Below are 26,852 nucleotides of genomic sequence, written 5' to 3' on the forward strand. Positions count from 1 at the left end.
GCACTAGAGGGGAAGAGGTGTGGCGGAGGCAACCTGTGCCCACACACCTGCTTGCTTGGCCTTGGTCTGGTGCCAGGGAGTCACCAGGTAGTGGCAGGCAGCACAGGGGAAGAGTGACAGCAGGCCCTTCAATCTGTTCCATCTAACCCAGACTCCTTGTTTGATCAGCCCCATTTTTTTCAAGTTCCCAAGATGTGAGGGGTACAGGGACTGCCAAGCAGAGGGGACCTGAGGAGGGGGGCACTGAGAGAGACACGTGACAGAGCAGGGAGCGGTGGGGCACCTGCCTGAGCAGGGCTGGAGAGAGGGTGCAGAATAGTGGGGGGACAGAGGGCAAAGTCCTCCGAGGCAGGACCTGCGTGCGGGGGTTCACCAGGGAGAGTTCTCTGGGTGGCATCCCTGTGAAGGGATGAGAGGAGCAGATTGGGCAGCAGGACACGCTCAGCTGTGCCACAGCTGGTACCTGGGGACCTTGCACTGTTGTCTCATGTCTCAAAGGACCAGGGGACTGGACCTTTGCTCCCCCTCCGCCAGCCGTTGGATGTGGGCTTCTCTGGAAAGGAGGCCTCTCTCAGGCACAGTGACTCCCTTGCTCCAAGGGCGCGTCCCAGAGGGGCCTCTGCAGGGCTCTCTCAGCAACCACACTCCCACACCTGGGGACGTTCTGTTCCTGGGACCTGTGGGGGTGTCTGGGTGGCCCCACAGAGCATCCACAACAACAGGGTGGGTGTCCTTGTTGCCACTTGCCCCGAGTGCCAAACATATGGGGAACGTGAGAACTCTTGGTTGAGCCTTGGCTGAGGTCGTCGTGCGTGGACTCAGTAGGACCTGCACGTCCGGGAAAGGGTTGACGGGAGGGTACATGAGATTCGTAAACCCTGCTCTAGGGTCGCTTGTCTGATTGATCATAGATCTCAAGGGTTCGGTGACCAACTGGAGAACGTCCAGACCACAGTGACCGGAGGCTGTCAGTCACTTGGCAGGACTGAGTAAAGCACCTGGGGACACGGAGTCTGGAGAGGGAGAAGCCAAGGGGAGACTTGCTAATGACAGTTCCAAGCAACTTAGACTTGCCCTGTTCTTCCTTGAAAATCAGGCCCAAGAATAATAGTTATAAATTAGAGAGAAGCAGATTTTAGTTCCAAAAAGTTGTTTTTAAACGAGTGCTTTACCCTGTGAAGAAATAAAATGCTTTGGATCATAACCTGAAATCTCTGAAAAGCTAGGCCCCAGGCTCCCAACTGGTGCCCATGGAGTGTGTCTGCAGGGAGGGACGTGGTCTCAGGTCTTGTGATTTTTATGATGGCGCAGGGTCCAGCCTTTCCCTATAGTCAGTAATAACCTCAATAGCACTGCCCAAAGGGTCCAGCCTCTGAGTCTTCTGTGGGTTGGAGACCTCACTACCTTACAAGGCAAGGCTCTTCATTTCTGGATGGTTCTAATGGAAGCAGGGTCCTCTGTTCCCTTCTCCCCAGAGCAATGCTCACCATCCCCCATCACTTAAATGGAAGAGAGAAAATCAAAAGCCAAACGTTGCGGAGTGGCACTTCCAAACGCTCCATTCTTCTTGCTGCCTGTTCTGAACAATTACTGAGCCTCACTTTTTGTTCCTGGCCGCTGCATCAGTGGTGTGGAGGGAGAATAAGGCTCCATCTTGGAGGATGCTAACAGACCCAAGAAATCGCACAGCACTCACGGTATCCATGAGGCATGGAGGACAGCGACTGTGGCTGTCTTTCTCTCTCTTGCCTCTGGCTGGGCTGTTACAATCACTGGACTTCCTGATACCTCCACTTGCAGTCAGCTTGACAGAACGGATTAGGCTGTGGCTGGAACATTCTACAGCAGCCCAATCTAACGGTGGCAGTCCCAGCGGCTGTCATTTGTATGAGTGAAATTGAGGCTGGTGGGAGATGCATGAGGGACAGCCACGGGGATCTGAAGCCTTTTGTTAGTACAGAGCCCTGGAGCTGTCGACCACTGTGCCCAAGTCCAAGGTCAGAGTGAACACTTGCTAGGCTTGAAAGAGAGGATGGTGCTCATAGCACAGGGACACAGAGATGCAAAAAGTAGAAAACACATTTTGAGCTGATGAGTGAGACGCCTTCAGCAAAAAATGGACTGTTCCAGGCAGCATCCCCAAATCCCAAATCAGAAAAAGTTTTGGAAGAGAATAACAAAATATCTGTGAATTTTTAACTATGTCTGTGAACGCTCCTCGTAGGAAAGATCAAGACGGGGAGTACAGAAGGAGTTAATGCTGCCAAAAGGATTAAGTGGAATAAAAATGGTGTTTACAAACATACCAGGGAAAAGTAGCGCTTGGGAAAAATAGGTCCATAATAAGTAAAAAGGATTGAAATCTACTGCGAGCCTAACGAGACCTGGGCACTGAATTGCTTTTTCCTATCTGTCTTTTACATGAAAAGCAACAAGAAAATGTCAGAATTGTGGTGATTTTCAGGGGAGACTGTGAATGAGGGAAGGGAGTCGGAGAATGCTGGGGACCTGGTAGGTGGTCCCCCAGGGGAACCTCAGCCCCTCTGCCTGGCATGCGTGACACTCTCTGACCTCATCCCAGGCCTTTGTCTTCCTCAGCCCTGGGGCCTCTGCCACATGAAGAAGAACTCCTATAACCCTCACAAACCATTCTTAGGCTCCCTTCACCATCAAACTTCACCTGCCCCGATGTCTCAGTATCATCGTTGCTGTCCACCATTTGCAAGGCCGGGAGACGCAAGCCTTTTCCCTCTCCTGGTCTCCTTTTCCAAACCCCACCTCAGGCATCATCTTCCTGTTTCCCCCTCTTGTCCTCGGCTGCTACCACATTTTCCCTCCCTCCATTACGTACCTCCCTTAGGTTATATCAGTGTATGCCTATCTCCCCTCCCCCACCCCACCCGCTGGGTCACGAGGCCCTTAAGGCCCAGGCCAGCTCTCTGCGCTGTATTCCTGGGTTGTCTATCACAGTTCCAGGCTCCAGGTAGAAGCACTGTTCTTACCAGGCTCATTAGAATCTCCTTGGGTGGATTAAAGCAAAGGCATGGCCTGGCCCCATATAAGACCTACCAAGTCAGCAATTTCTGAGTTTAAACCCTCCCAGGTGATTCTGGGGGCCCATGACGGTTAAAACCACTAGTGGAAGAGTCGTCCAAGTACAGTTCCCAGGCCAGCAGTGTCTGTGTCACCTGAGAGCTTGTCGATATGGAAATTCTTCAGGCACCCCGGACCTACTGACCCAGAAACTCTGTAGGTGGAGCCCCAAGAGTCACATTTAATAAGCTCTGCAGGTGATTTCGATGCACACTGAAGTTAGAAAATCTCCGCTTTACTACAGGAGTGCTCAGAACTCACTGAACTGGACCGTTGATACATTCATCCTGACTTCTCTGTCCCTCCAATTGTGTGGCCCTGGTTGCTTCCCAGAATAGACGCAGTTAATAAAGCCAGGCTTCTGGAATCTTGTTCTCCATCTTCCCCCTACTTCTTCCCCACAGGAATCAATTAATAAGAAACCCCACATAACTCACAGGACTTTTCTGCGGATTTGCCAGCCCCTGAAGACGGAAATTGGCAGAGACACTGCCTTGTGTTTATCTACAGCAGGAAGCTTTGGGGCTTGGGTAGTGCTCAGCGCCCCTCGACTGGCTGCATTCATCTTCCTGCTGAACTGTCTGGTTACCTTCTGTCTGCGTCTTAAGACTCCTTTTATTTAGCACAACAAAACGGCCTCAGATCTTCCCCTTATTACATCCTACTTCCGTGAGCTCATCCCTACCCAGGCTAAGCAATCAAACTCCACGATCCAGAATGAACCGTTAACTTGAAGGTCTTCCTCTGGTGGATTCCCTGGCTCAGTGAGTGGGGCCGCCGCAGAGATCCGGCTCTCCTGGGGGCTTCCCCTCTCTCCCGCATCCTGGCAGCCTGTCCATCTCAAGTCTTGTCCTACTTCCTCAGCTCCACCTGCACTGTCCCTGTCCTCTCTCCTGCTCCCTTCACCTGGCCTTCTCCTTCCCAAGGAGGACTTCCCTCCCAACCTCCTGCCCACGCCCCTTGCTTCTCCCACTTAAACCCAGCCCCTCTCCATCACCTTTCGCCACAAAGTCCTCAGTCCTTCTGCAGCGCCAAAGCCTTCTGTCCTGCCTCCTACCACTGTGGAGCTCCAAGGGGACAGAACCACCGACAGCAATAAATCTCTGTGATTAGACGCAAGGTCAAGTCCGGAGAGGACCGCACCTCCCCACATCTCTGAGGAATCAATTGATGTTTGTCCTTCAAAGTTAACTTTCCTATATCTCCTCTGCGAAGCAGTCTTGGGCCCCAGTCCCCAGGAGACACCTTTCCTCTGTGCACCTGTAGCACCCCGGTTATCCCTCTGTTGAGCACATTTTACCAAACGTAGGCACCTCCTCGGGCTTTGATAACCAAGTGTCACTAACTGGGTGGTTTGAAACAGCCAGAAAGGTCTTGTCTCCCGGATGTGGAGGACAGAAGTGTGAAATGGAGGTGTCGGCAGGACCAGGCTCCCTCTGAATCCGCCCTCCAACCCTGGGGCTCCCCAGGTGCTCCTCGGCCTGTGGATGCCTCACTTCAAGCCTCCGGCCTGCCCTGGCTTCCTCCCTGTGCGTTTGTGTCTCTGAGTGGTCCTCCTGCAAGACTTGGTCACACTGGATCAGGGCTGCACCTCACTCCAGGGCTGCCTCATCTTAACTGTCTACATCTACAAAGGTGTCATTTCCAGACAAGCCCACATTCTGGGACACCGGGCTTGGGAAAAAATAACAACAATAAAGGCCAGTCACAGGGCGTGCACCTGTTATTCCAGCAGCTTGGGAGGCTGAGGCAGGAGGACCACAAGTTCAAGGCCAGCCTTAGCCACTTGGGAAGGCCCTGAGCAGCTGAGAGAGACCCTGAAGTCTTCTGCAGCCTCCTCAGCTTCTCCTTGCTCACTCCATCCGTCCTCAGTCTCTACTCTCTGGCCTTCTCCCCATCAGGCCCATTAGCCCCTTGTGGCTTTACCAACTCCTCAGCCAGTGTGCACACCTCGTGAAAAACCACTTTAAAAATACACTGATTCATCCCAAATCTTTGTCTTGTCCATCATCTGCCACCCCTGCCTGACCCACCCTGAGTCCCGCTTTGAACGGCCTCTGCTTGCGCCTCGGTTGCCTGAGCTTCCTGGGGCCACGGAGAGTCCCATAGAAACTCGTTGTGGGTCTCCATTCTGTGCATCCAAACAGGGACTCACAGTGGCATTGCACCTTCTAGCTAATGTTTTGTCATGTGCCAAAATCCTTTCCAGTGTCCCCAAGCACCTGAGCTGTGCTGGCCCCTCACTCTTATGCCTGCACCTTGGATCTACGCGGCAGATCACCCTGACTTCCTTCCTCTGACTTCTCATCTTTCCTCCTCACCCCGATCCACCCCTGTCTGAAGGGGATGTGTCCTCAGTGTCCCAGTTCTATTTTCCACCTGAATTCTCCATTCCAGCTTTGTCATTTCTGCAGCCTTGACCCCTCCCTCTTCAGCCAGTTCTTGTACCTTCTATTTATACCCAGGCCCCCCTAAGCCCTATTCAAATGTCAAATGATCCTTTGACCTTTTTAACTCTCCATATCATTTTTCTCATTTACTTTCATTGCCTATATTTTTAAGGAAAATATATACATACATTGCCTTTGCTTTTGTCACTAATTTGTTAACGAATGTCGTTGTTGCTGGAGTTACAATTATTTGAAATTTTAAACTTGACTTAGCAATCTTCCTCTTCCTCTTTCTCTCACACACACCACGGTCATGGAAATGACATTACACCCTCCGGCTAATTTGTAATCTCCGGAATCCTTCATTACAGTTTGCCTCCTCCTGGGGGCTTTGCTCTGTGTAGAGTTTGGCCAGAGGCGGATACAGTGCTGGAAAAGGTTTCCAGATCCCTGCCCACAAGGGGCTAGCGGTCTGCTGAGGTGGCCCAGGGAACACAGAAGAGAAGAAGTACATCACAAATACTTTCAGGTTGCAAAAAGTTGACAGAGGTCCACAGGCAGGGGGAGGGGTGCTAACCTGAAATTTGGGGTGTTTCTCCATTGAAATTGAGGGATGAGAAAGTGCCAGTCAGGTAGGAGGGAGGGAAAGAGCCCCCCAGGCCTGGGGGACCCTGAGGGCCTGGAGGAGGGAAGTGCCAGCACCTTGAGGACCGTGGCCACCGTGGCTGTGTCCTGATAAGTGGGAGGAGAGGATGGGCCAGGCTGGCTGGCAGGCAGGGCTGGGTCTTGCAGCCTGTCCCCTGGGTAAGGATTGAAAGCCAGGAGGCAGGACGGTGCCCCCTCCCAGAGCCTGGCCTGGCCTCCTTGAGCACCACGTTCCTTCCTCCAGGACGCTCCTCAGCTTGGAGGTGTAGACTCACTGACCGCCCAGTCTCCACCCCTGCTCAGCCCCACCTCACCAGAGCTGCTGGATACATATTTGCTGAGTGAACAAACAAATAAATGATCTTTTCTCACTTATCTTTTGATGATCTTGGCGATGTGGCCTCTCTGAGCCTCAGTGATTGACCACTGGAGTTTGTCTCTACCTTCGTCCCCAGACCCTGTCCCTGTTCTTCCCTCTGTCGCAGCCAGCCCCGTGCTCCCAGCTGAGACTCAGCCCTCTCAGCCCAGCCTTTTCCCTCCTTGCTCCTCTACCCCCGCCCCGCGCCCACAAGCATCCTTTGGAACTGCTGGTCTCAGGGGTAAAGCCATTGTCCTCTTCCTTCAAGCTCTGAGCTGTGAGGCCATCTTAAACCCCTTCCTGGCCCTCAGCCTCTGCTGAGTAGCCACCAAAAGAGCTGCCTGATGAGGCTCCTCCTCCCAAGTCTGCATCTCCCCACCAAGTTTGCCCCTAATCATTCTTTTAAGCCCTGATGGCATCGGGTTGCTCCGTGGCCTCTCTGCCTCTGGCCTTCTCTGGCCCGTGTATCCTCCTTTCCCAGAAGCTGTTTTTCAGAACCACTACTGACCACCCAAGTGCAGATTCGCCTTCAGAAACCACCATGAGATGACTGACCCCCCACCCGCCTTGCGGCCCCTGCACCTCAGAGGGACTGAACCTTTCCTGTTCCCGATGTCGCCTGTGTCCACCTGTCCCTGCACCTTGTCCCACACTTCCTCCTGCTGCAAGCCTTCCCTCCTCTCTGCATCACGAACACCCGGATTGGGCCCTTTGGTCAGAGCTTATCTAAAACAGCTTTTCCTGCAGGAGGCTCTTCCGTGACGGCTGAACGGGATGTGATCCCTTCTTGCGTTGAACGCACTGGCTCCCTGTCACTTGGACTCTCCTTTCCGAGTGTCCTCCCTTCCTTGGCCCTTTAACCAGTGCATCTCACAGCTCCCTTTGTCCTCCCGTGGCAGCAGGTGGTGGGCATTCCCAGATGTCCCAGAAAGGCCCTGGCTCTGCCACCTGTCAGGTTGTGACTCTGGATAAACTGATTTCATCTTCCTAAGCCTCTCTTTCCCCACCTATTAAGTGGGAATAATATAATAGCTGTACTTCAGGGTTGAAAATGAGAACTAAGTGAAGTAATAAATGAAAAACACTGGCTCATTGACTACTAGTTAATATGCAACGGTGACTTTTACTTGTTCAGTCATAAAAATCGACAAACTCAATGCCGTGGTCTGTTTACTTGTCTTTTTATCCCACTGGACCATGATCCCAGACAGGGACCCAGCCTTCCATTTGTGTACCTTGCTCTTCTCCATGGCGTCTGGCTCATCAGAGGTGCATAATAGATGCTTGGGGAATGACTCAGTACATTAATGAAGTCCTTGATGGCAGAGAATGTGTATAAATCATTCCTGGGTCCCTTGATGGTGTTTAGCAAAGTGTTTTTACATGGCAGTTGGTTAATTAATATTTTTCAAGTAAATAAATAAATGAATAAATGAATGAGTGCTTCAATTAAAAGTGAAATTTGCTAAATATATGTTGAATTGAAACAAATTAGGAGCCAGGAGAGGACTGGGAGGAAAGGGCAAAAGCTCTGTAGAAACACGGTTCCTTGGTGGACATTTTATTCTTCCCTGGTTTATTTACGGTCAGTTCCCCCTGGCGTAAGCTGAGTCTTCTGTGTCACCTCTGCGCCCCTCGTCCTTTGTTTTTCTCTTGCATGAGGGATGGAATATAACACATGTGTCTGTAGAGGAGGAAGCCGGGTTCTGCACCCTCCTCTGTAGGGAGAGGGTGCATTCCACTGTGAATAGGCGCAGAACTGTTTTTCTTGTGCAGAATGGATTTATGCCAATCCATTGCCAAGCTCTGGTCCTGTTCATTTGTGAGTAAAGACAGTGTCAGGGACACCCAGCAGGCTGCGTCCATGGACCGGAGTAAGTGAGACTAACAAGCTTTCAGGAGGACTGAACTTGAGACCTGGCTTGCATTAGCCCAGGGGGGGAAAAAAAAAAAACCTTTAGATGCAGAATCCAGAGAGAGCTGGGGCCGGGAACGTGACAACTGTATTTCAGTGATTGTGCTAAAACTCCATCCGTTCATTCACTTAATCTTCTTGCAGTGCCCTAAGGAACAGATAGCTGCTGTTACTGCCTTCCCACAGGAAAAGAAAGTGAGGCGTTTATTTGTGTCAGTTTCATGTAGCCAGCAAGGGACTCAAATCCAGACCTTGAACATGGATGCACATGTGTCTGACTCCAGAACCATCCACAAAACTGAAGCCAAGGTGACACCTTCCGGCCATGGTTTGTGTGAGTGATGACAGGCCCAGGGGTCTGCAAGGGACCCTGCTCTTGGCTGACTCCCTGCATAAGTGCTTTCTATACAGAGCACCTGCCAGGAGGGGAAGAGAGGACAGCAATGGCAAGTCCCACCAGCCATCTGGCCCTCCAAACCCCAAAGGACATGCTGCAGTTATGACAATGTGAGCTTGGTGGCTGTGTGTGGTGTGTGTCACACGTGCACAGCCACATGTAGGTGGGTGGGGGCTGGCATCTGTTCTGGTGGATGCATTGATGAATGTAGGAAGATCTCAGTTCTGTATCACACTGTTTTAATGGAAATGTGTAGCTTCAGAAATCAAAATGTCTGACATGGTACAGAAACAAATGAACGTGTTATATAATTGTAATGAGATTTGGGATATCTTATTTCATCAATGAAGGGGACAGGAAGGAACTCAATATGCTTCATCTCTCAATATTATCCAGAAATTTTTAAAAGTGGGTTCCAATGAATTCCTAGGCTGCATTGCAACTTCTGATTTTATGACAGTTATATTTTACAGAAGGCCAGGTACATCTGTAAAGATGGCTGTGGTGCACATGTGCATAGGCTAGGTAAGCCCTTGGCCAGTGTGTAGGTTCAGGGCTATCTTTGTCTATTTTCTGAAGCAGCTTCTGCCCACAGTGGTGACAGGGGCAGAGCAGGATGTAGGAGAAAGCCCAGGCTGTATGATAAACTTTAAACCTTGCTTCTGCCCTTTACTAGCTATGTGAACTTGAGCAAGTTACTTAACCTTGCTGAACCTTTGTTTGCTCTGCGAACTGGGGAGAACACTACATAGCTATGGAGCACTCTAGCTGTGCAAGTGTACATGGATGGTCCTGAGCATAGTGCCTGCTTGGCACATGGTACATGCTCAGTAAATGGCAGTGACTATGATCAGCTTTTTCTGACTCATTCAAGTTTTTTTCTCCCTTCGCCTTAAATAATTCTTGATCTCAAAATATATAAGGAAACGCAAGTCTCAGCCAACTTTCCCCATCCAAGGACATGTGAACTGCCCCTCAGCCATCTGTGATGACCCCTGAGTCAAAGGAATATCTAGCCTTTCCCCTAGAAGTCGGGCTTGGGGAATCCAGGGAGCAATGTCTTCTGCATAACTGGGGTTCATGCTAGTGCCCCCCACTTCCCTTCTTTTCTGACTCACTTTTTCTTGACAAAAAAGACCAAGTGTGAATTTTATGTTTGTGTACATACTCATGTATGTGTGTATGTATGTTTTTTTATTGTCACTATTAGAGACACTGTGTGTCCCTAAATTGCAAAATCAGTGAGTGGGGTAGCATTTTAACGTTTTGCTCTGTACTCTTCCGTTCTTCCTTCCTTCCTTCCTTTCTTTTTTCTTTCTCTTTTCTTTTTTCCATTGAGGATTGAACCCAGGGGTGCTCAACCACTGAGCTACATCCCCAGCTATTTTTATTTATTTATTTATTTTGAAACAGGATCTTGCCAAGTAGCTTAGTTAAATTGCTAAATTGCTGAGGCTGGCTTTGAATCTGAGATCCTCCTGCCTCAGCCTCCTGAGTTGCTGGGGTTACAGGCATGCACCCCCACACCCAGCCACTGCTACTCTACTTTTCAAAATGATTTTACAGGCCTCCAAAATTTCTTCAGGCAAAATTTCCTTTTAACATTAGAACCAGAATTCATATCAACTTGTAAATGACGATAGTTAACATTGACTTGGAACTTGCTATATCCCAGGTTGTTGAAAGTTATTTGCATGTGTTAAACACTCATTGGATCCTGTGAAGCTGAGGATCTGGTTAGTATTCTTTCCCCCTTTCTGCAGAGGAGATGATGGGGCCACACAGGCAGTGCTTGTGTCAGAGATACATGCACTCTTGCACAGGATTTCACAGCTACATGTGCACTTGCACAAAATATAGAATGAAAAGTGCCCCAAAAGTTGATTAGAAAATTAATAACCAAGATTCTCAAGAATCTGAAATTGACTTACACACAATTTGTTTGACAACGTACAGTTCATGTGAAGCTGACTGCACTTCATGGTTCTCACTTTACGCATGAAGAAAATTACATATGGCACCTCCCATAGAAGCCATTGCCTAGAAGGTATGGAAGGTGGGCTGAGATGGCGGTCCTGTAGTGGGAACCTCAGTTTTCTTGCCTCGTTATTATAAGGATGCCCGAGTAATCGGCACAGGGTCAGGCAGGTAGGTGGACGTGCTGGGGGGAGCTGGACTCTGATTGCATCTATTTTCTCAGTTGCGTAGGAAGCAGGTTATTAGCTGAGGGCAAGGATAGGGGAGGAGGTGCCAGAGGTTTGAGGAGAAAGAAGAAGGTATGAAATAGTGATCTAGAGAGAGGGACGGGGAACGGACAGGGAAAAGGCAGTTTGATCACCCAGCGGTGTTGAGAGCCACTTGAGGTGAGTGGTCAGAGACTGACAATGAGGCCAATCAGTGTGGTCGCCAACTGCAGTCATTTGTGCAGGCTCGGGAATGTTGCCAGGGGTCCTTGGGTTTCACCCCCGTTGGGGGTTTCAGGCGAGCGTGGTGAGGCAGTGAAGTGTGTGGGAGTCAAGGTTACATGGAACGGAGTGATTACAATGAATGACAGAATTTAATCTGAGTTAAGTGGGAGCAGAGTACGTGAGGTGGGTGAGGGTCAGGAATATGCTGGTAGAATGAGAGGCTTTGCAGCCTCAGGAGGGTAGAAAATTGCTGTGGCATTTGAAGGAGTGAGGCAGGAAGGTGAGAGATGGGTCAGGTGGTGGGATTCTTGGAATCAGGACCAAGAGGGGATTGCAGACATTGGCAATGTGGGATAGGACGTGGAAGGGAGGGTGGGAGACAGGGTCGTTAGAGAAGAAAGGCCAAGGAACTGGACGGCTTGAGCATTAAGTACCATCTTAGCGGACTCTGAAGTCACCAAAAGTTATGGAGAAGCATTGGAGGAGCCAGCGATCCAGGCTCTGAACAGCGGAGGGAAGGTGAAGCGGATTAGTGTTGGCATGGCTGTCGCAAGGAGCAGATGTGGGTAGAATAGTCTGGTGGCATGAAATAATGGTGCCTCGCTGCTTTACTGGTCAATGATGAATATGCTACTTTTCCATAGAAAAACTACTCAGTGAATTTGATAATCGATTAACAGACATTTAATAATGAAGACAATCACATAAATATCCAATTTTACTTTACACGATTAGCATGTTCAAAGGTAGCGCAAGTTTGTAAAGTAGACCATGATGGTCACAATGTATTTTTTAAATCTAATGTTAGAAAGACCTCTTCTATTCACCAAGTGGGAAAGTGAATTGTCATGGGTAATAGCTCATGTTTGTTGGGTTTATTCTATGAGCCACAAGCTGCCTAGCATATACCTGCTCTTAGGATTCCCGGTTTTAATGTGTCCTAGGTAAGTAGAGTCCAAGCCAGTCAACTGGATATCTTTTATCTTAACCACTGAAACACGCCCACCTTATCTAAACTCAACACCCTATGGCTACATTTCTGTGTTGGCACAAATGCATGCAGTTGGCACTGCACCCGCTGGTCTTTTAAATCCCTGACCCCTGAGCTCAATGGGCTCTGAAGGCTTCTCTGGAATCTGCATTTAACCACTCGGGGTGTCATTTTACCCACATTTTACCCTCTGAGGTTGTGAGAGGCCAAGTGACTTACTGACAGTCTCACCCAGGACTGAAGCCCAGGCCTGTCCAGCCTCATTTTTTAAAATTTATATATGAGAGCAGAATGCATTACAATTCCTATTACACATACAGAGCACAACTTTTCATCTCTCTGGTTGTATACATAGCATAGTCACACCAATTCATGTCTTCATACATGTACTTTGGATAATAATGTCCATCACATTCCACCATCATTTCTAACCCCATGTCCCCTCCTTCCCCTCCAACTCCTCTGCCCTATCTAGAGTTCATCTATTCCTCCCATGCTCCTGCTCCCTATCCCACTATGAATCAGCCTCCTTATATCAAAGAAAACATTTGGCATTTGGTTTTTGGGGATTGGCTAACTTCACTTAGCATTATCTTCTCCAGCTCCATCCATTTACCTGCAAATGCCATGATTTTATTCTCTTTTATTGCTGAGTAAAATTCCATTGTGTATATATGCCACATTTTTTTTTTATCCATTCATCTACTGAAGGACATCTAGGTTGGCTCCACAGTTTAGCTATTGTGAATTGTGCTGCTGTCAACATTGATGTGGCCGTGTCCCTGTAGTGTGCTGTTTTTAAGTCCTTTGGGTATAGACCTAAAGCCATGCTCGTTATTGAGCACCTGCTACGGGATCCTTTTGCACAACCCTCTGAGGATACAGTGGTCCTGATAGCAAGGCCTTCGTAACTGGTGAGGGGAAATGTTGACCAAATATTTAATGTATTAATCATAGCTACAGGTTCTATAAAGAAAATGCGGGACACCACAAGAGAATATGACAAACGTACACGATTTTGTCTTGAAGTGCCAGAAAAGTCCTGTCTTAGGAAATCATTTTTATGCTGAACTTAAAGGATAATATGCATTATCCAAGTAAATTGGAGGTCAGAGGGGAGGATCCCAGCTGGAGAAATCTCTACAAAGGCCCCAAGGCCCTAAGGGGTCCTATGTAAACTTTGGGCATGGTTATCCATCATTATCACATTGCTTTGATAAGGCCACAGGTTTACCAGACAGTCTAGGGATCAGTCATCATCCTAGATTCCTATTTCTCCCAGAACTGGCAGTGATAGGGAAGACAGTAGCACATCACCATCCCCTGTCTTTTCATCAGGGTAAACTGAGGCACTGGAAGGCTCAGCCAGCGCAAAGCTAGAAAAGTCATTTTCCCCGTTTCACTCCTCTCCCCTTCCCACGTGTCTTGCAAACCCCCTTTCTCCAGAAGCACTTCTGAATAAACCTCTGTTCCATCTTTGTCTCACTGCTCCCTTCTTGGAAACACATTTATCCAGTTAAGAGAAGAAACATTGCTCAAAATCTTCTCACATTACATATGGAGATGACATTCTATACTGGGTCCCCAAAGTGTTGTGAATGGCTGGGCAGAAATTTTGGAATGCTTCTCCCAGAAACTTAGCCTAATGTAGGCCACCAGCAGGCTTGAAAGGATGCTTTGTTATTTCACTAGGAAAAAAATTATGTTAATTTGTGAAGTGCTCCTGGTGGTGATAGGTGGAGGAGTATAGAAGTTCAGAAAAAAATTCCTAGTTTCTAAAAAGCTCATCATGAAACATATGGTTCATCATTGCCTCCAGCTGCGACATTCCCTCTGCCTCAAAGAGGATTCAACCCCCTCCCTGACACACATATACATACATAATACATGGAAACACACATGCCCATATACATTCTTGCGGTCTCTACCCCTCCCATCTATTTTCTACGTACCTATCTACCTACCCACCTATCATCTTGATTGCTCCTCTTACCTCCCAGGTGATGTCTTCCACAAACAAGTCCGTCAGCTGGCATGCTGGCCAGCAACCTCTGAGCAGGGTTTTCTGTGCTCAGTTAGGTGGGCAAATGGGTTAGTTCCTTATCAAAGAGCAGCATTTAAAGCCCCCTTGTGCAGAGCAGGAGGAGTCCATTTTCCCCTGAGGGAACCCTTATGAAGGGATTGTCCAAGCCCAGGTGTGGCAGGGTGATCTTGTAGGGCTTTTGCTCATTCAGTTGGCTCTAGGTTTCATAGTGGAAGAAGTGCCCCAGCAACCAGGAGGAAGGCCAAGCAGCAAGTCAAGGCCATGGTTGACATGTGGCCCAGCATACCCTCAGGACTAAGGCAGAATATCTGCAACTCTGATGCATCCTCAGGGAGAGGAGAGCTGGGGAGAGAAACTGAATGCTTGGAAATTGTCAGTGATTAGAGTAGACTGAACACACTGAGGGTATACTCTGAGACAAGAAGAGAAAAGAAATGACAAAAGATGACCCTTATTTCTTGGCATCCACAGTTGTGTGTGTGCCCTGCTGGCTGCTGTACCTCTCCAGTGGGGCTCCTCTGAGCTACACATGATGCCTCTGCTTGAGGCAACGGGTCTGGGATGGTTCCTGTGCATGGAGGGCATCTGTAGTTGCCCATGGAGGAGGACGATCTTCAGGGTCTCAATTAGTCAGAATGAAAGTCTTCACCACCATCCAAATGACTTCTGGTCCGGCTGATTTTCCCAAACTAACTTGTGAGTGCATTGCCAAGTGCAGGGCAGAGAATGTTAGAGGCCACATGTCCAAGGGGAGACACGAGACAGAGGTTCAACCTCCTACCCCACATCTGGCCAGACCCCGCGGGGGGGCTCCTCCATGGCTGATCACCCTTCCCACAAAATGCAGATTGACACTGTCCTCTCAGTGGCGCCCCTGCTTCTGCTTTCCTCCACGAGCAGATCCAGAAAAGCCAGTGGAAACGGCTTCATCTGCTCTTACCCTTCTCCTCGCTCCACTTCAGAACCAAATGGGAGCTGTCATGTGCTGAGGTGCTTCTGCTCCCCGGCCCAGAGACTGCTCCCGGTGCTCGTCAGACCCAGGAAATGCCAAGCAGTTGTTGGGTAGATCACTCTTCCCTGATGACGAGGAGGGTGGTCTCCCCTGAGGTCTGAGCCCCAGAAGACAGGAGCCAGAGTCTGGAGGCCGTCCGCCATGTTCATTAGCCACGTGGAAGAGTAAGGCCCCAGGGTAGTGACAGAGCCAAGAAGGGAGAGGAACAATGAGAAGGTGCTTTAGACCTGGCTTCCAGCCTCCCAGAGACTACTTCCCTCTAAGCCTGGGTATATGACGCGGTGAGGGGCCTCTATTTGGTGAAGCCACTTTGGTTTTCTTACTTTAAAACTCAAAGAACCCTAATATAGAAATCACAGAAACCTCTTTCAGTTGGTCCCAGGTAATCGGCTTTTCCTGTTCCCTGTGGCCTCTCCAGTCGTGTGGGCCAACCTCCCCCACCACATGTTCCATCCCCCCGGGAGGGTTGATCCACCACCCACCAACACCGCTCAGCTCGCGGTCTGGGACTCCACTCTTTAACACTCCTTCTCTTTAACATTCCCTTCTTTTTGTGTGAACCCGGGTATTTCTTCAGAAACACTGTAGATTCCTTTGAGGGCAAGATTCTCTTTATCCAATTCCTGTTGTCTGGTATCACAGTTCACACACAGTCCTCCCTAACTACCTGCTAAACAAGTATGAGTTTCTGTCTCTCTGGCAGATCTTCCCCGACTAATGGAAGGAAATAAGTAAGTTCCCTTTTATTTCTTGCCAATGCAAATGCAACTAATTTCTCTCACCATTTCACAGTATGTTCTTCCCCTTGTCTTTACTTTGGTGTCAACATTGCATAATTAGCTGCCCTATGACATGATCACTGGGCAGTGGGTGGGGGAGCCTTGGTCACCCTGGTCTCCTCTCCAGCTAAAGCCTTCTGTTGGCATCCCCTTAGGGACAGGTACTTCTTCCTCTAAGGAAAAGCAGGAATCACTTCTTACATAGGATTTATATTTGAGTCAAGTAATTAGTAAATTAAACTTAATAAATGCTTTGAAGGCATTGATGAAACACCAGGTACCGTTCTGAGCATCTCAACTATATTAACTAGTTCCTCCTTTTAACCACCTTGCCAGGTAAACATGTTTGCTACCATCAGCCTCATTCAATAGGTGAAGATGTAGGGACTCAGAACGATTGGGGAATTTGAGCAAGTTGGCACAGGGATTGGTGGCCGAGCTGGACTTCATAATGGGCAGGCTCCTTCCACAGCTCCTGCCCTAAGCACTAGGCCTTGCCACCTCTACCTGGGATCAGGGCGGGGTCCATGCTGCATATCTGTGCCCTTCCCAGCATGAGTTGACTGTTTTCCAGAGCATCAAGAGTAGGTCTCTTTGACCTTTATAAGCAACATGTGGATGTGTGCATAATAAATGTCTCCAAGCTCATTATTCATTAACTAGGCTCTGGATGCACATTTATTTGTATCATTCAATGCAGTTAATTATTCACATTGTAATCAACACCAGTCCTAAGATTTGTCTTCTCAAAATATATTTCCAAACTACATAGAATCTGTGCCAAGAATTCACTCTAATTACACATCGTACCAGTTTTGAATATTAGAGATGACTTGAAGGCAAAATGTGTGTTATTTAAAAGTATTCAACTTAGAGTAAATAAATGTGATTCTCTCCAAAAAAGAGGAGACAAAGTTGCATGTCCCTTTTCTCTTTTTATTGTCCTTTCTAGATGTCTGAAAGTATATGGATTATTTTTTCCTCATGAATTGTAGACATTCTTAAATTAATGCCTATTTTTATTTGCCCATAAGCTATCACTTACTATTAAGCAGAACAGAATCAGATGCAAACCCTACTCTGTGGATTCACCTCCAGTAAACAGAACTAACATAAAGAGCATCTGTGGGGACACTGATTCTTCCGTGCAAGGGTTATTCAGAGTAGCATTTGGGAACATTTTGGAGCCTTGGGGTATCTCTAGATCAGATATTATTCAGGAATAAAGTATTTATAAATAGTAGGCATTAAAGTGAACACATTCATCCTAGCTGCTCCTTTATATTGCTCCAATGGCCTCCCCTTATGACTATTGACTCCAGGAGGGGGTAACTAGTTGGCTGGTTGATGGTTTAAGTTGATGGTTCTGAACCCTATTGGACCCAATACTATTTTTCAGCAAATATTTTTAATCTCTTATCATTCTTAAATTAATTTCATAAATAATAAAAATCCATATGCACAAAATTTCAACAAATAAATATGCTTAACAGTAATTAAATGAGGAGAAATAATAAGGTAATTGACAGAGCTGGGAAAGTAGCTCAATGATACAGCGCTTGCTTAGCAGGTGCGAGGCTCTCAGTTCCATCCCCAGAACTGGCCCCCCCAAAGAAAGTAATTTATAATGATATAATAACTATTTTAATTCGTAAACACTCTGTTGCAGTAGAAGAAATAATAAAGTTGGAAGCCATTTGCACCTAATACAAAATCACCAAAATGTAACATATGCTATAGAACATGATATATACAAGAGCAACAGAGACTAATGTGGCTGCATTGTAAGAGGACCCCAGTGATTACACAATGTATAATCTTCCATTTACATAGTAGTTATTTACCTGAAAATTCATCTTCTTCACCTTTAAAACTCTGCAAACTATTCTGTGTTTATATGTAAATGGAGTTATCATCTAGGCTCAGGTCATTATAAGCAGGTTTTCAATACTTAAGGAAATGACTATAATGGCATTTGAAAGCTTGTAGGATGTGGGAAATTTTCCAGAGCTCTCCTGAGCCATCCTAGCCCTTCTTTCCAAATGTTAGTAATGCCCACCTATCATGGTATCATCCGAGAACATCCCCATACATTTCCTCAAATGCCCTCGACTGGGTGATACCAAGGTTAATGCCTAATATTAGATTTAGCCCAAAATAATAACTGTACCTTCTTCTCCTGACTTTTTGAAATCCTTGGAAAATAAAGGAACTTCTACAGTAAAATCCTCAATAATTGGATTAGTTTTAAGACTGTAAGTTTCGGGACTCTGAGGACTAAGGCCCTCCAGTATGCACAATAGCTCAGTACTCAACACAAGTTTTGGGCTTCACTTGGTCTTGTTTGAATGAGCAAATAATTTTGGGTTTAGATATCTGAGCTAGTAACCAGATAGCTACTTTTCTACTTTCTAGCACATGTGGTAGTACCTAGGAAGGCTTAGAGTTATTTAATAATTATTCTAAAATACTATGTCAGTTGTTTGTTTGAATGAGTGACATCAAAATGTTTGAGGATATTTGGAAGTTATCAAGAACCCTGAATCCTCAAGCCCTTTTAAGTTAGGAGAGAAAACACATTGGAGGCCCTGTGTGAGCAGTGGCCCTTGACCTAGGGGGTTTGCTGAATCTTTGCAGGGGTCTGCTGGGCAGCTCTTCTTGACCCTGTCAGACGTTGCCTCCATGGCAAAACTGCCTGGTCCCAAAGGTCTCCCTCAAGAAACCTTACATCCCTTCTTAAGCAGAACAGAACTAGGTTTCTGCAAATGTCCATTTGAAGGACCATCAATATGGCTGGGTGAGCTCCCGCTTAATATTTCCTCTGTGCACAGTTTCTTCTGTGCGCAGTTCCAGTGGTCATGCTATTACATTCTGCTTTCCTAAAGGCTCAGAGATTTTTACGTTGAGCATGTTCCTGGTCATATTCTAGGATTCCAGGTCACGCAGGCGCACCTTTGTAAGTATCCTGAGGGTGAGAACTGTGTCTTCTTCATCTTTGGGTCTTTACCATCCAGCGTGGTGCCCGGCACGAAGGGAGTGTTTGTTGAGTGGATTTTAATTGAATAATGTTTCTCCTTTTAGGCCTTGGCCTTACACAATATTTCAGCGAGGCTTTGACCTGGTTTTGGGAGAGCAGCCCTCTGATAAAATATTCAGGTAAGTGGTTGATTGTCCAGGGTTGATTGCCCCCGTGTCCCACTTCCCACCAAACTTCCTTTCCTAGCAGTACACTATAAAATGGGAAACAACTAGAGTTGTTCTGCCCACCTAGAAATACAAGCACTTGCCCCCCAAGCATGCGCAGTGACAGCAGGGACCACTTAGAAGTCGGATTCTGTTTGAGGCCTGGTTTCTTTTCTCACCAGCTCTACGAACCTCAATAATTTACTTAACCTCTTGGAACCTCCAGTTCCTGCGTTTGTTAAGTGGGGCTTTGTTACACGTCTGGCTAGATTATTGTGAGGGATATACGAGATAATGCAGGGAAGGTCTCTGGCACAGAAACTGGCATAGAACGGGCAATTAATGTCAGTTTCTGCCGCTCTGTTCTGCATCTAATTTGCACCTTCCTCATAGAGACTTAGATTATTCAGAATTAATCGCTCCCGCCCCTGCCCCCCCTTTTCTAAACTCTACCTCATCATTATTTTCTTTTCTCTATTGCCCTCCTGATCAGAGTTGATGCTTCTAGTCCCTCCCAAATCTCTACCAGCATATCTGTGAATAGCACATATTAGAAAGGCCCACCAGCCCAGGGAGAATTTGGGTGCCAGCCATGAACTCTTGGATTTTCAGAAAGCTGAATTCACAGCAGGCCTTATCTGGAATACAAGCTCATGTCCCGTCTCAGATCTTAGACTTAGGACATGCCAGTCTGTTCCTTCACTTAACGTACATTTGCTAAGAGCCAGAGATTGAACTTGGCCTGACAGTGTGGACAGGAATAGAGCCCCCTCCATGAGCCACCCTGCTAGTAGACAAAGGGAACAGTCCTGCACTAGTGGCTGATGTCAGAGGATGAATTCCACCTCCGCATGCATTGTTGGAGAAATGGTGATCCGCGTGGGATGGGACAAATGCAAGCCAGCCTGCCTGCCTTCCTTCCTTCCTTCCCTCCCTCCCTCCTTCCTTCCTTCCTTCCCCTGAGGCTTGCCGAGGCTCACGCACTACCACCTCTTTGAGTCCTTCCCCAGACCCTCCCTGTGGGCTATTCCTGGCTTAGGTGTTCATCTTTGCTCCTTTGCTGGCCTCTGGAGTTCATACCTCTTTAAAGCTTCTCGTGCCCCTGCAGGGAGCGTGGGATGGGCAGGCTTGACCCGGGCAGTGTTCTCCCTCCTTCAGCATGCTCTTGGCTACGTGTGGATTTCCAGAACTACGTCCTCAGAGGTCCTCTCCTTGCCCTTTGTTCTCCTGAGGGTCTTTCCCAGGGCAGCTTGGGTCATGTTAATGACATTGGCTACGGGCTGCTTTTGAGTATTTGTGCTCTAAGAGATGTCAGCTGAATTCCTCGGACTGTGACTTGGTCATTTAAACTTTCCAACAATGACTTACCGTTTGTGACTTTCCCCTTCCTTTTTCCTACTGCTAGTCTTCCAAGGCCTTCCAAGGGCAGTAACGTAAGGCAATGGGGAAGCAGGTAGAGTTTTGCTGATTAACATGCTCAAGTTCCCTGTTCCCTAAAAGCTGGTACTAAAGAGGGCTTTTAATGAAACTGCTATTAGGGCAGAACTTGCCTAAAGCTGTGTTTCCATCCCCACAAACACTGTTTATGTTTGCACACTCGGCAGCCAGCTGGATGGGATACCTAAGTACCCAAAGGTGGGCAGTTATGTAGTGTAATCCATGAGGTCAACCAAATCAGGATCCACAGGGTTCAGCAATAAGTGATTACTAGTTTTCGTCCCTAATATGACAATAACTAGTCTCTCAAATGGAAATCATAGGTCATAGTGTGCTTATTTTAGGACTTAGAAACTTTATTCAAAACTTCTCTGGAATCTGAGTCAACCACCTACCAATGGCTACTCTGGAAGGGTCTCTGACCTGGTCAGTGTCTGTAGTGGGCCATTTGCCTGCTGGCCTGCTCACTCATGTCTTAGTGTCCTGCTGAATTCCAAGCCAGTGCACATGTCTCTGAACCATCGAGTAAAACTGAAGCTCTGATATTCAAATCTTTCCATCACTGAGTGTCAACATCAAACTCTTTTTAATTAAGCTGCTCTTCTCATTTGGAACCTTCTGTTCCTAATCAAATCTGTCTTCTACCTGATCCACTGCCCCCAATAACTTGAATATCACCTCTTATGCACATTTTCTCATACACTCTCCTTTAATAAGAAGGCATCTTGTCCTCCTAATATTAACATTACCCTTTTTCATGGTGTAGATGAACTCTCTAACCAATCATTTCTTGACCCCTACTTGTGCAAAATCCTGTTTCAGATGCTGTAGATATGACCAAGAAAGGCCCTGCTTTCAAGACTTTATAGTTTAGCCAGCACCGTGGAACAGGCCTGCAATCCCAGGTAGAAGGAGAGCAAATTCAAGGCCAGCTTCAGTTACTTACCAAGATTTCAGCAACCTAGCAAGGTCCTGTCTCAAATAAATAAATAAAAAGGACAAGGGAATGTAGTAGCTCAGTGGTAAAATGTCCCTGGGTATTAATAAGGAAAAAAAATGAGTTTATAGTCTCATCCAGGAAGCGGTCTCTACCTCTGGTCCTGTGAGACTGTGCTCCTGTATGCTTTAAAAGGACCAATGACCGGACCCAGTACAATCCAGTTAATTAAAAAGTTCAGAGAGGGGCTGGGGATGTGGCTCAAGCAGTAGCGCGCTCGCCTGGCATGCGTGCAGCCCGGGTTCGATCCTCAGCACCACATACAAACAAAGATGTTGTGTCCGCTGAAAACTGAAAAATAAATATTGAAATTCTCTCTCTCTTCTCTCTCTCCCTCCCTCTCTCTTTCTTTAAAAAAAAAAAGTTCAGAGAGGTGTGGCTGAGGCTGGGGAATGAATGCTTTTTAAAAGCACTGTGGGGATTCTAGTCCATAGCCAGGATTAAGAAATACTGCTCCACACTCCTGCAATCCACATCCATGGCACAATTCACAACTTTTACCCCTCCAAATTTCTATGACTTTGATATTTACTTGTCAATTACTTTATTTCAGATTTATTTTTAATTTGCCTATTTGTTTCCCAATGAGGTGGTTATCTTCTTGAACAAAGGGGTGGCACCCTCGAGGGCTCTTAGGGTTTAATATGTAACACATAATTTTGAATAGCCTGCCTTCAGTAGCTATCTACAGATGGTATTTCAGGCATTTCCCAAGGACTTGAAATCAGATTAGGAAATCTGATGCCCACCCCCCTTGGAAATCTGCAATCCCAGATAACCAGAGTAGTCTGCAACTCCAAACTAGACTAGGAGGGTCTACAAGGACACCGGCCCCGCAGCTGAATCCTCCCATCAAACCCATCCAATATGGCACCCTCACCTCATTCCCATAGACTCTGTGGTGGTGAATCAAATTTATCTCTCAGAGGCCTTCTTCCCAAGTGTACCTGCATCCCTGGGAACAATATCTCATTTTGAAACAGCCTGCACTGGGAAAGAGTGAAGATGTCAGGTTGAAGCTATTTATCTGTTTTTATTATGTTTTTTTTATATCTGTTTTCCTGCATTCTGTTCCATGCCAAGCCATGGAGAGAGCACAGGCTGATTCAATCCAGTGCTCTCTGGTGAATGTTTGCCTCTGAACAGAAATCTCAGGCTCTGCTCAACAGACCATGCAGCGTGCAGCTGAGCCATCACTACAGTGGTCTTCACCAGCTGTCCCCAGAGAAGGCCCAACTTGGGAGAGTGCTGGAATTGCCCACCTACCTTCTGTTTGGTGGTTTGGGGAGTCATTCCTGCCAAATCTTCATGAATGGGGGACAGATGAAATTTCAGGACACAGCTTTTCTCTGACAGCATATTCTATATTTGGCTTTTGGAGTTACTCAGTAGATTTTGCAGATGAAAGAAAGCTCTAGAATTTCTTAGGCATGAGCCAGCATGCGCTGGAAAGCTACTGTGATCCATACCTGAGAACTGGACCATCTCCATCTTTCCCACTGACCAAGGAGTGACCTTGGGGAGCTACTAACATTGTTAGAATATCAGATGATGAATTGGTAAGAGGGGTCAAACTGACAGGGCTGTCAGACACTTAGAGGGCTGTCAGGAGGGTAAACAGGGCGTTTTGCTGGGGCTGTCCTCGGCCATCCTGGGGAGTCATCCTTATTAACAGTGATGGACACAGGAAAAGACAGGTGCAGTCCAGCATCTCAGGGGCAGCAAGGACTCTGTGTAAGGTGGACAGAGGACACTCCCTTGCTCAGCCTAAGGTTGAGGGTCAAGGTTCTGGGGGAATTTCTGGAAGGGTTGTAACTTTAAACTAAGTCTTAAGACGAATCAAATTCAGGAGAAGAAAAAAGGGAATAAAATCCAGAAGAAAGAATGTTAGGAACAAAAGAAAAGAGATGAGAAATTAGGATGCTTTGAGAAAGTACAGTGGGCACTGCAGGAGCAGAGTGAAGTGGTTTTGCAGAGAGGAGCTAAAGATGTAGGTGGGGTGACGTGATGCCTTTGGGGGCTTGGACTTTGCCCCCTGTGTGTGGGGTGCCATTGCACAGTTGGCTTTGGGGAAAACCATGGTTTGTTTTTCCCTATGACTATATGCAGAGGAAAAAGGGAAAAGAGAGATGAGAAACTATAGACTCCCTTCTTCCAAAAGAAAAATGAACCATCAGAAATGTACTAGAACTGCCAACAGTTTCCCAAAATCTTACATAATCAAAACAAAATTATAATTTCAAAGCCAAAATAGAAAACAAATACCCATCTTTGTGTCCAATGAACTGCTTCATCCCTGGTACATTCACTTGTGTAAACGTTCTCTGTGGAACAATATATTATAATACAGCGGTGTCCTGACCAGAGCCTGCCTTAGTGTAATGCTGCTGGCTCAAGACCTATTGTGGAATGCAAAGTGAAATCATAGGAATTCTTGGAAGCTGTTTCCTTCAACCCACAGCAACCCTTAAGTCCCAGATTCCAGGCATGTTGGAGGCCATCGCTAGCCCTGAATCTGCTCCTTGATATTTCAGATGAAGAGTGTGTGTGTGTGTGTGTGTGTGTGTGTAAATGGTCTGCTGTGTCTCCAGTTTCACTAGTTGATCCACAACAGAATGAAGCTTGGGTGTTTTGGTTCCCCAAGTAATGGGCTCAGCTCCCCTGGTGCAGGCCCCTCCGCTCACGCCCAGCTCCACCTAATTCCTGGTGCCCCTGGGGGAAGAAGGAGTGAATGCCTCCTGCAGGTCAAGAAGCATCTTTGATGGCTCCCAGCAGGTCAGGGGAGTAGAACACTAGGAGTCAGGGCAGAAATGGGAGAGAAACCCCCCAGTCCTGAACACACCCCTTACCTAGAGGTTTTGCCTCTCTCCTGAGAGTCCCTACAGTTAAGCTGTCACCTGCCTTCTCCTCTTGCAGCTCTGGTGCCGAGGGTTGTCTGTCAGGGTGTGGCGGAAATGGCATGGGGAGCATGCTGGGTCTGTTCTGTGGCCAGCGTTCTGAAGAGGGCTACTGCACTTTTCATAAAAGCTCTGAAGCTTCAATCTGCTTTCCTAGCATCTCAGGCAGCCCAGAGTGGAGAGGAGAACACAGGGGGTAGGAGGGAGAGAGGAGCGGGGTTCTCCCGGGGTGCTGTGACCAGCACGGCACTGGTTCTGCTTAATCGTGCACCTCCTCCATTTTCCACGTCTGCCACAGCCTCGTGATGTCCCACCCACACTGGCTTTTATCCCACAGACTATTTTTGACTGTGAACACAGAGCATTTGAATGCCTTTGAAATGAAATGAATGAATAAATAAACAAATAATCTCTCATGGTTTCCTTAAGCTCTCCCTTGAAATGCTGATTGATTCTTTTATTCCTTTTAGCCCTTGTTATAAGAATAAAAACACCCAAATCTTCCCTGTTTCCCAAGGGTTAGCACCATTTGCTAAGGTGTGGGTGGGAGTGCGGAGAATAGACGGAGAATAGACGTGGGGCTGTTGGTTCATTTGTTCACCCCTCTCTTCTCCTCCCTGGAGGCTCCTGGCTTCAGTCATCTCTGTTCCTGTCACAGAATCCAGAGAAGGGGCGCTTTCTTCCTGCCTTCTCCTAGTCAAGGTTCCTCCAGGCACGAGGAGAAACCATGGCTACCACAGTGGGTGTGCAGCCCCAGGCTGAGGAGGGTGGGAGGCCTCCTCTCTCTCCAATTAAACCGCTTCCAATTATATCTGACTTAATACAGGGGAAGCCCGGCTTTAAACCTGAAGAAGGCTGAGGCTCACGTTTTGTGACTTGATGAGAGCCCCTTTTAGTATCTGGTGAATGGGCTCCATGATCGGTCCTCCAGCCAGATGGCCAAGTGAGCAGGAGCAGGCCCTCAGCCTCCCTCTGACTCATGGGTCTCTTCCACGAAAGGCAGTCCACCCTCCTCTCTGAAGAGGGCCGTGGGGCTGAGTGCCGGATCCCCGTGTGGGGGTGGTGATCCTCCAGCCTGACCACCTGGTGCTGTGTCCCTGCAGATTCACCTACACCCTGGGCGAGGGCATGTGGCTGCCCCTCAGCAAGAGCTTTGTGATCCCGCCAGCAGAACTGGCCATCAATCCCTCCGCCAAGTGTAAGACCGACATGACCGTGATGGAGGATGCCGTGGAGGTCAGGTGGGTCTGGCTTCAGGGTGCGGCGGAGGGCCCGCCCTTGGCCTGGGAGGCAGAGTGAGAAGTGACCTGAAGGTTCTAGGTGCTGGGAAAGAAGGCACCGCAAGCCGAAAGGAGAAGTTGGCAGGTTGCCTTTAAATTCCCCACACGTGGTGCCAAGATCTGCTCTTTATCTGGGTCAATATTGCACACCCCAAGGCTCATTCACTGGAAGAAGACATAAAATTAGAGTTTGTAAGCACTTCCCACATACCCCAAGGACTGACAGGCAATAAAATGTTAATGTCCTTGCCTAAGTTTAGACTTCCTTCTTTGACCAGGCGTAGCTTTGGCTCATTTCCCAGATGTGGAAAATGCCCATAATTTGTTAGTTCAGGCCTCCTTGTATGGTTGATCTTTAATTTTATAAGAGCAAAGCCAGGCTTGGTCCAGTTGACCAGGCAGGAGATGGAAGGTAGCACCACTGTGGCTCCTAGAAGCCCCTTGACTCCCACTCTTTCTCCCTGCAGAGAGGAGCTGATGACTTCATCCTCCTTTGACAGCCTGGAAGTTCTCTTAGACTCCTTTGGGCCAGTGCGAGACTGCAGCAAAGATAACGGGGGCTGCAGTAAGAACTTCCGCTGCATTTCCGATCGCAAGTTGGACTCCACTGGTTGCGTGGTATGTCTGTCCTGTTTGGAGGGCAGGGAGGGAAGGTACAGGGTGAGCACAAGGCAGAGGGACACACAGATGACAATGTGCTGTGACCCCAGTGGTAACCACCACCTAGTGCAGGTTCGGAATTTTCTCTTGATAGGGATGAGGAGCTAAGCCCTAGTCCAGTATTTAAGAAGTCCTTGGGGAGCACTTACGATGTGTTCTCTTCAGGGGGAAATTCCTCAAATTGTATAGCACCATTCTCTCCAGTCTTATAAAATAGTTGGTGAGAACTATTTGAGAACTAACTAATTGCTTTTGTATAAAATCGATTCCAAATATAACAGGAAATGTCTGGAGAGACCTACCTGTAGGTAGAGCAACGAGATGAATACGTTATGCCAGAAATGGTAGAGAAAAATATAAATAAAA

General features: G+C 47.6%; 1 protein-coding gene across 6 annotated transcripts in view; it reads left to right on the plus strand.

The window, feature by feature from the left end:
* Positions 1-26,852, plus strand: part of Astn1 (astrotactin 1) — a 287,512-nt gene that overhangs the window by 176,607 nt on the left and 84,053 nt on the right. For 3 of the 6 annotated variants that reach the window (XM_058574487.1, XM_058574483.1, XM_046430257.2), the window contains exons 9-11: positions 19,114-19,188; positions 25,650-25,787; positions 26,294-26,444. In XM_058574487.1, coding sequence (XP_058430470.1) covers positions 19,114-19,188; positions 25,650-25,787; positions 26,294-26,444 — 364 coding nt within the window. The remainder of the gene's footprint in view (positions 1-19,113; positions 19,189-25,649; positions 25,788-26,293; positions 26,445-26,852) is intronic. The other 3 variants (XM_058574485.1, XM_058574486.1, XM_058574484.1) reach the window with 2 other exon arrangements.

The sequence above is a fragment of the Marmota monax genome, unplaced genomic scaffold, assembly GCF_021218885.2.
Source record: "Marmota monax isolate L192 unplaced genomic scaffold, Marmota_monax_Labrador192_F-V1.1 WCK01_AAM20220418_F8-fsc00055, whole genome shotgun sequence".
NCBI classification, from domain to species: Eukaryota; Metazoa; Chordata; class Mammalia; order Rodentia; family Sciuridae; genus Marmota; species Marmota monax.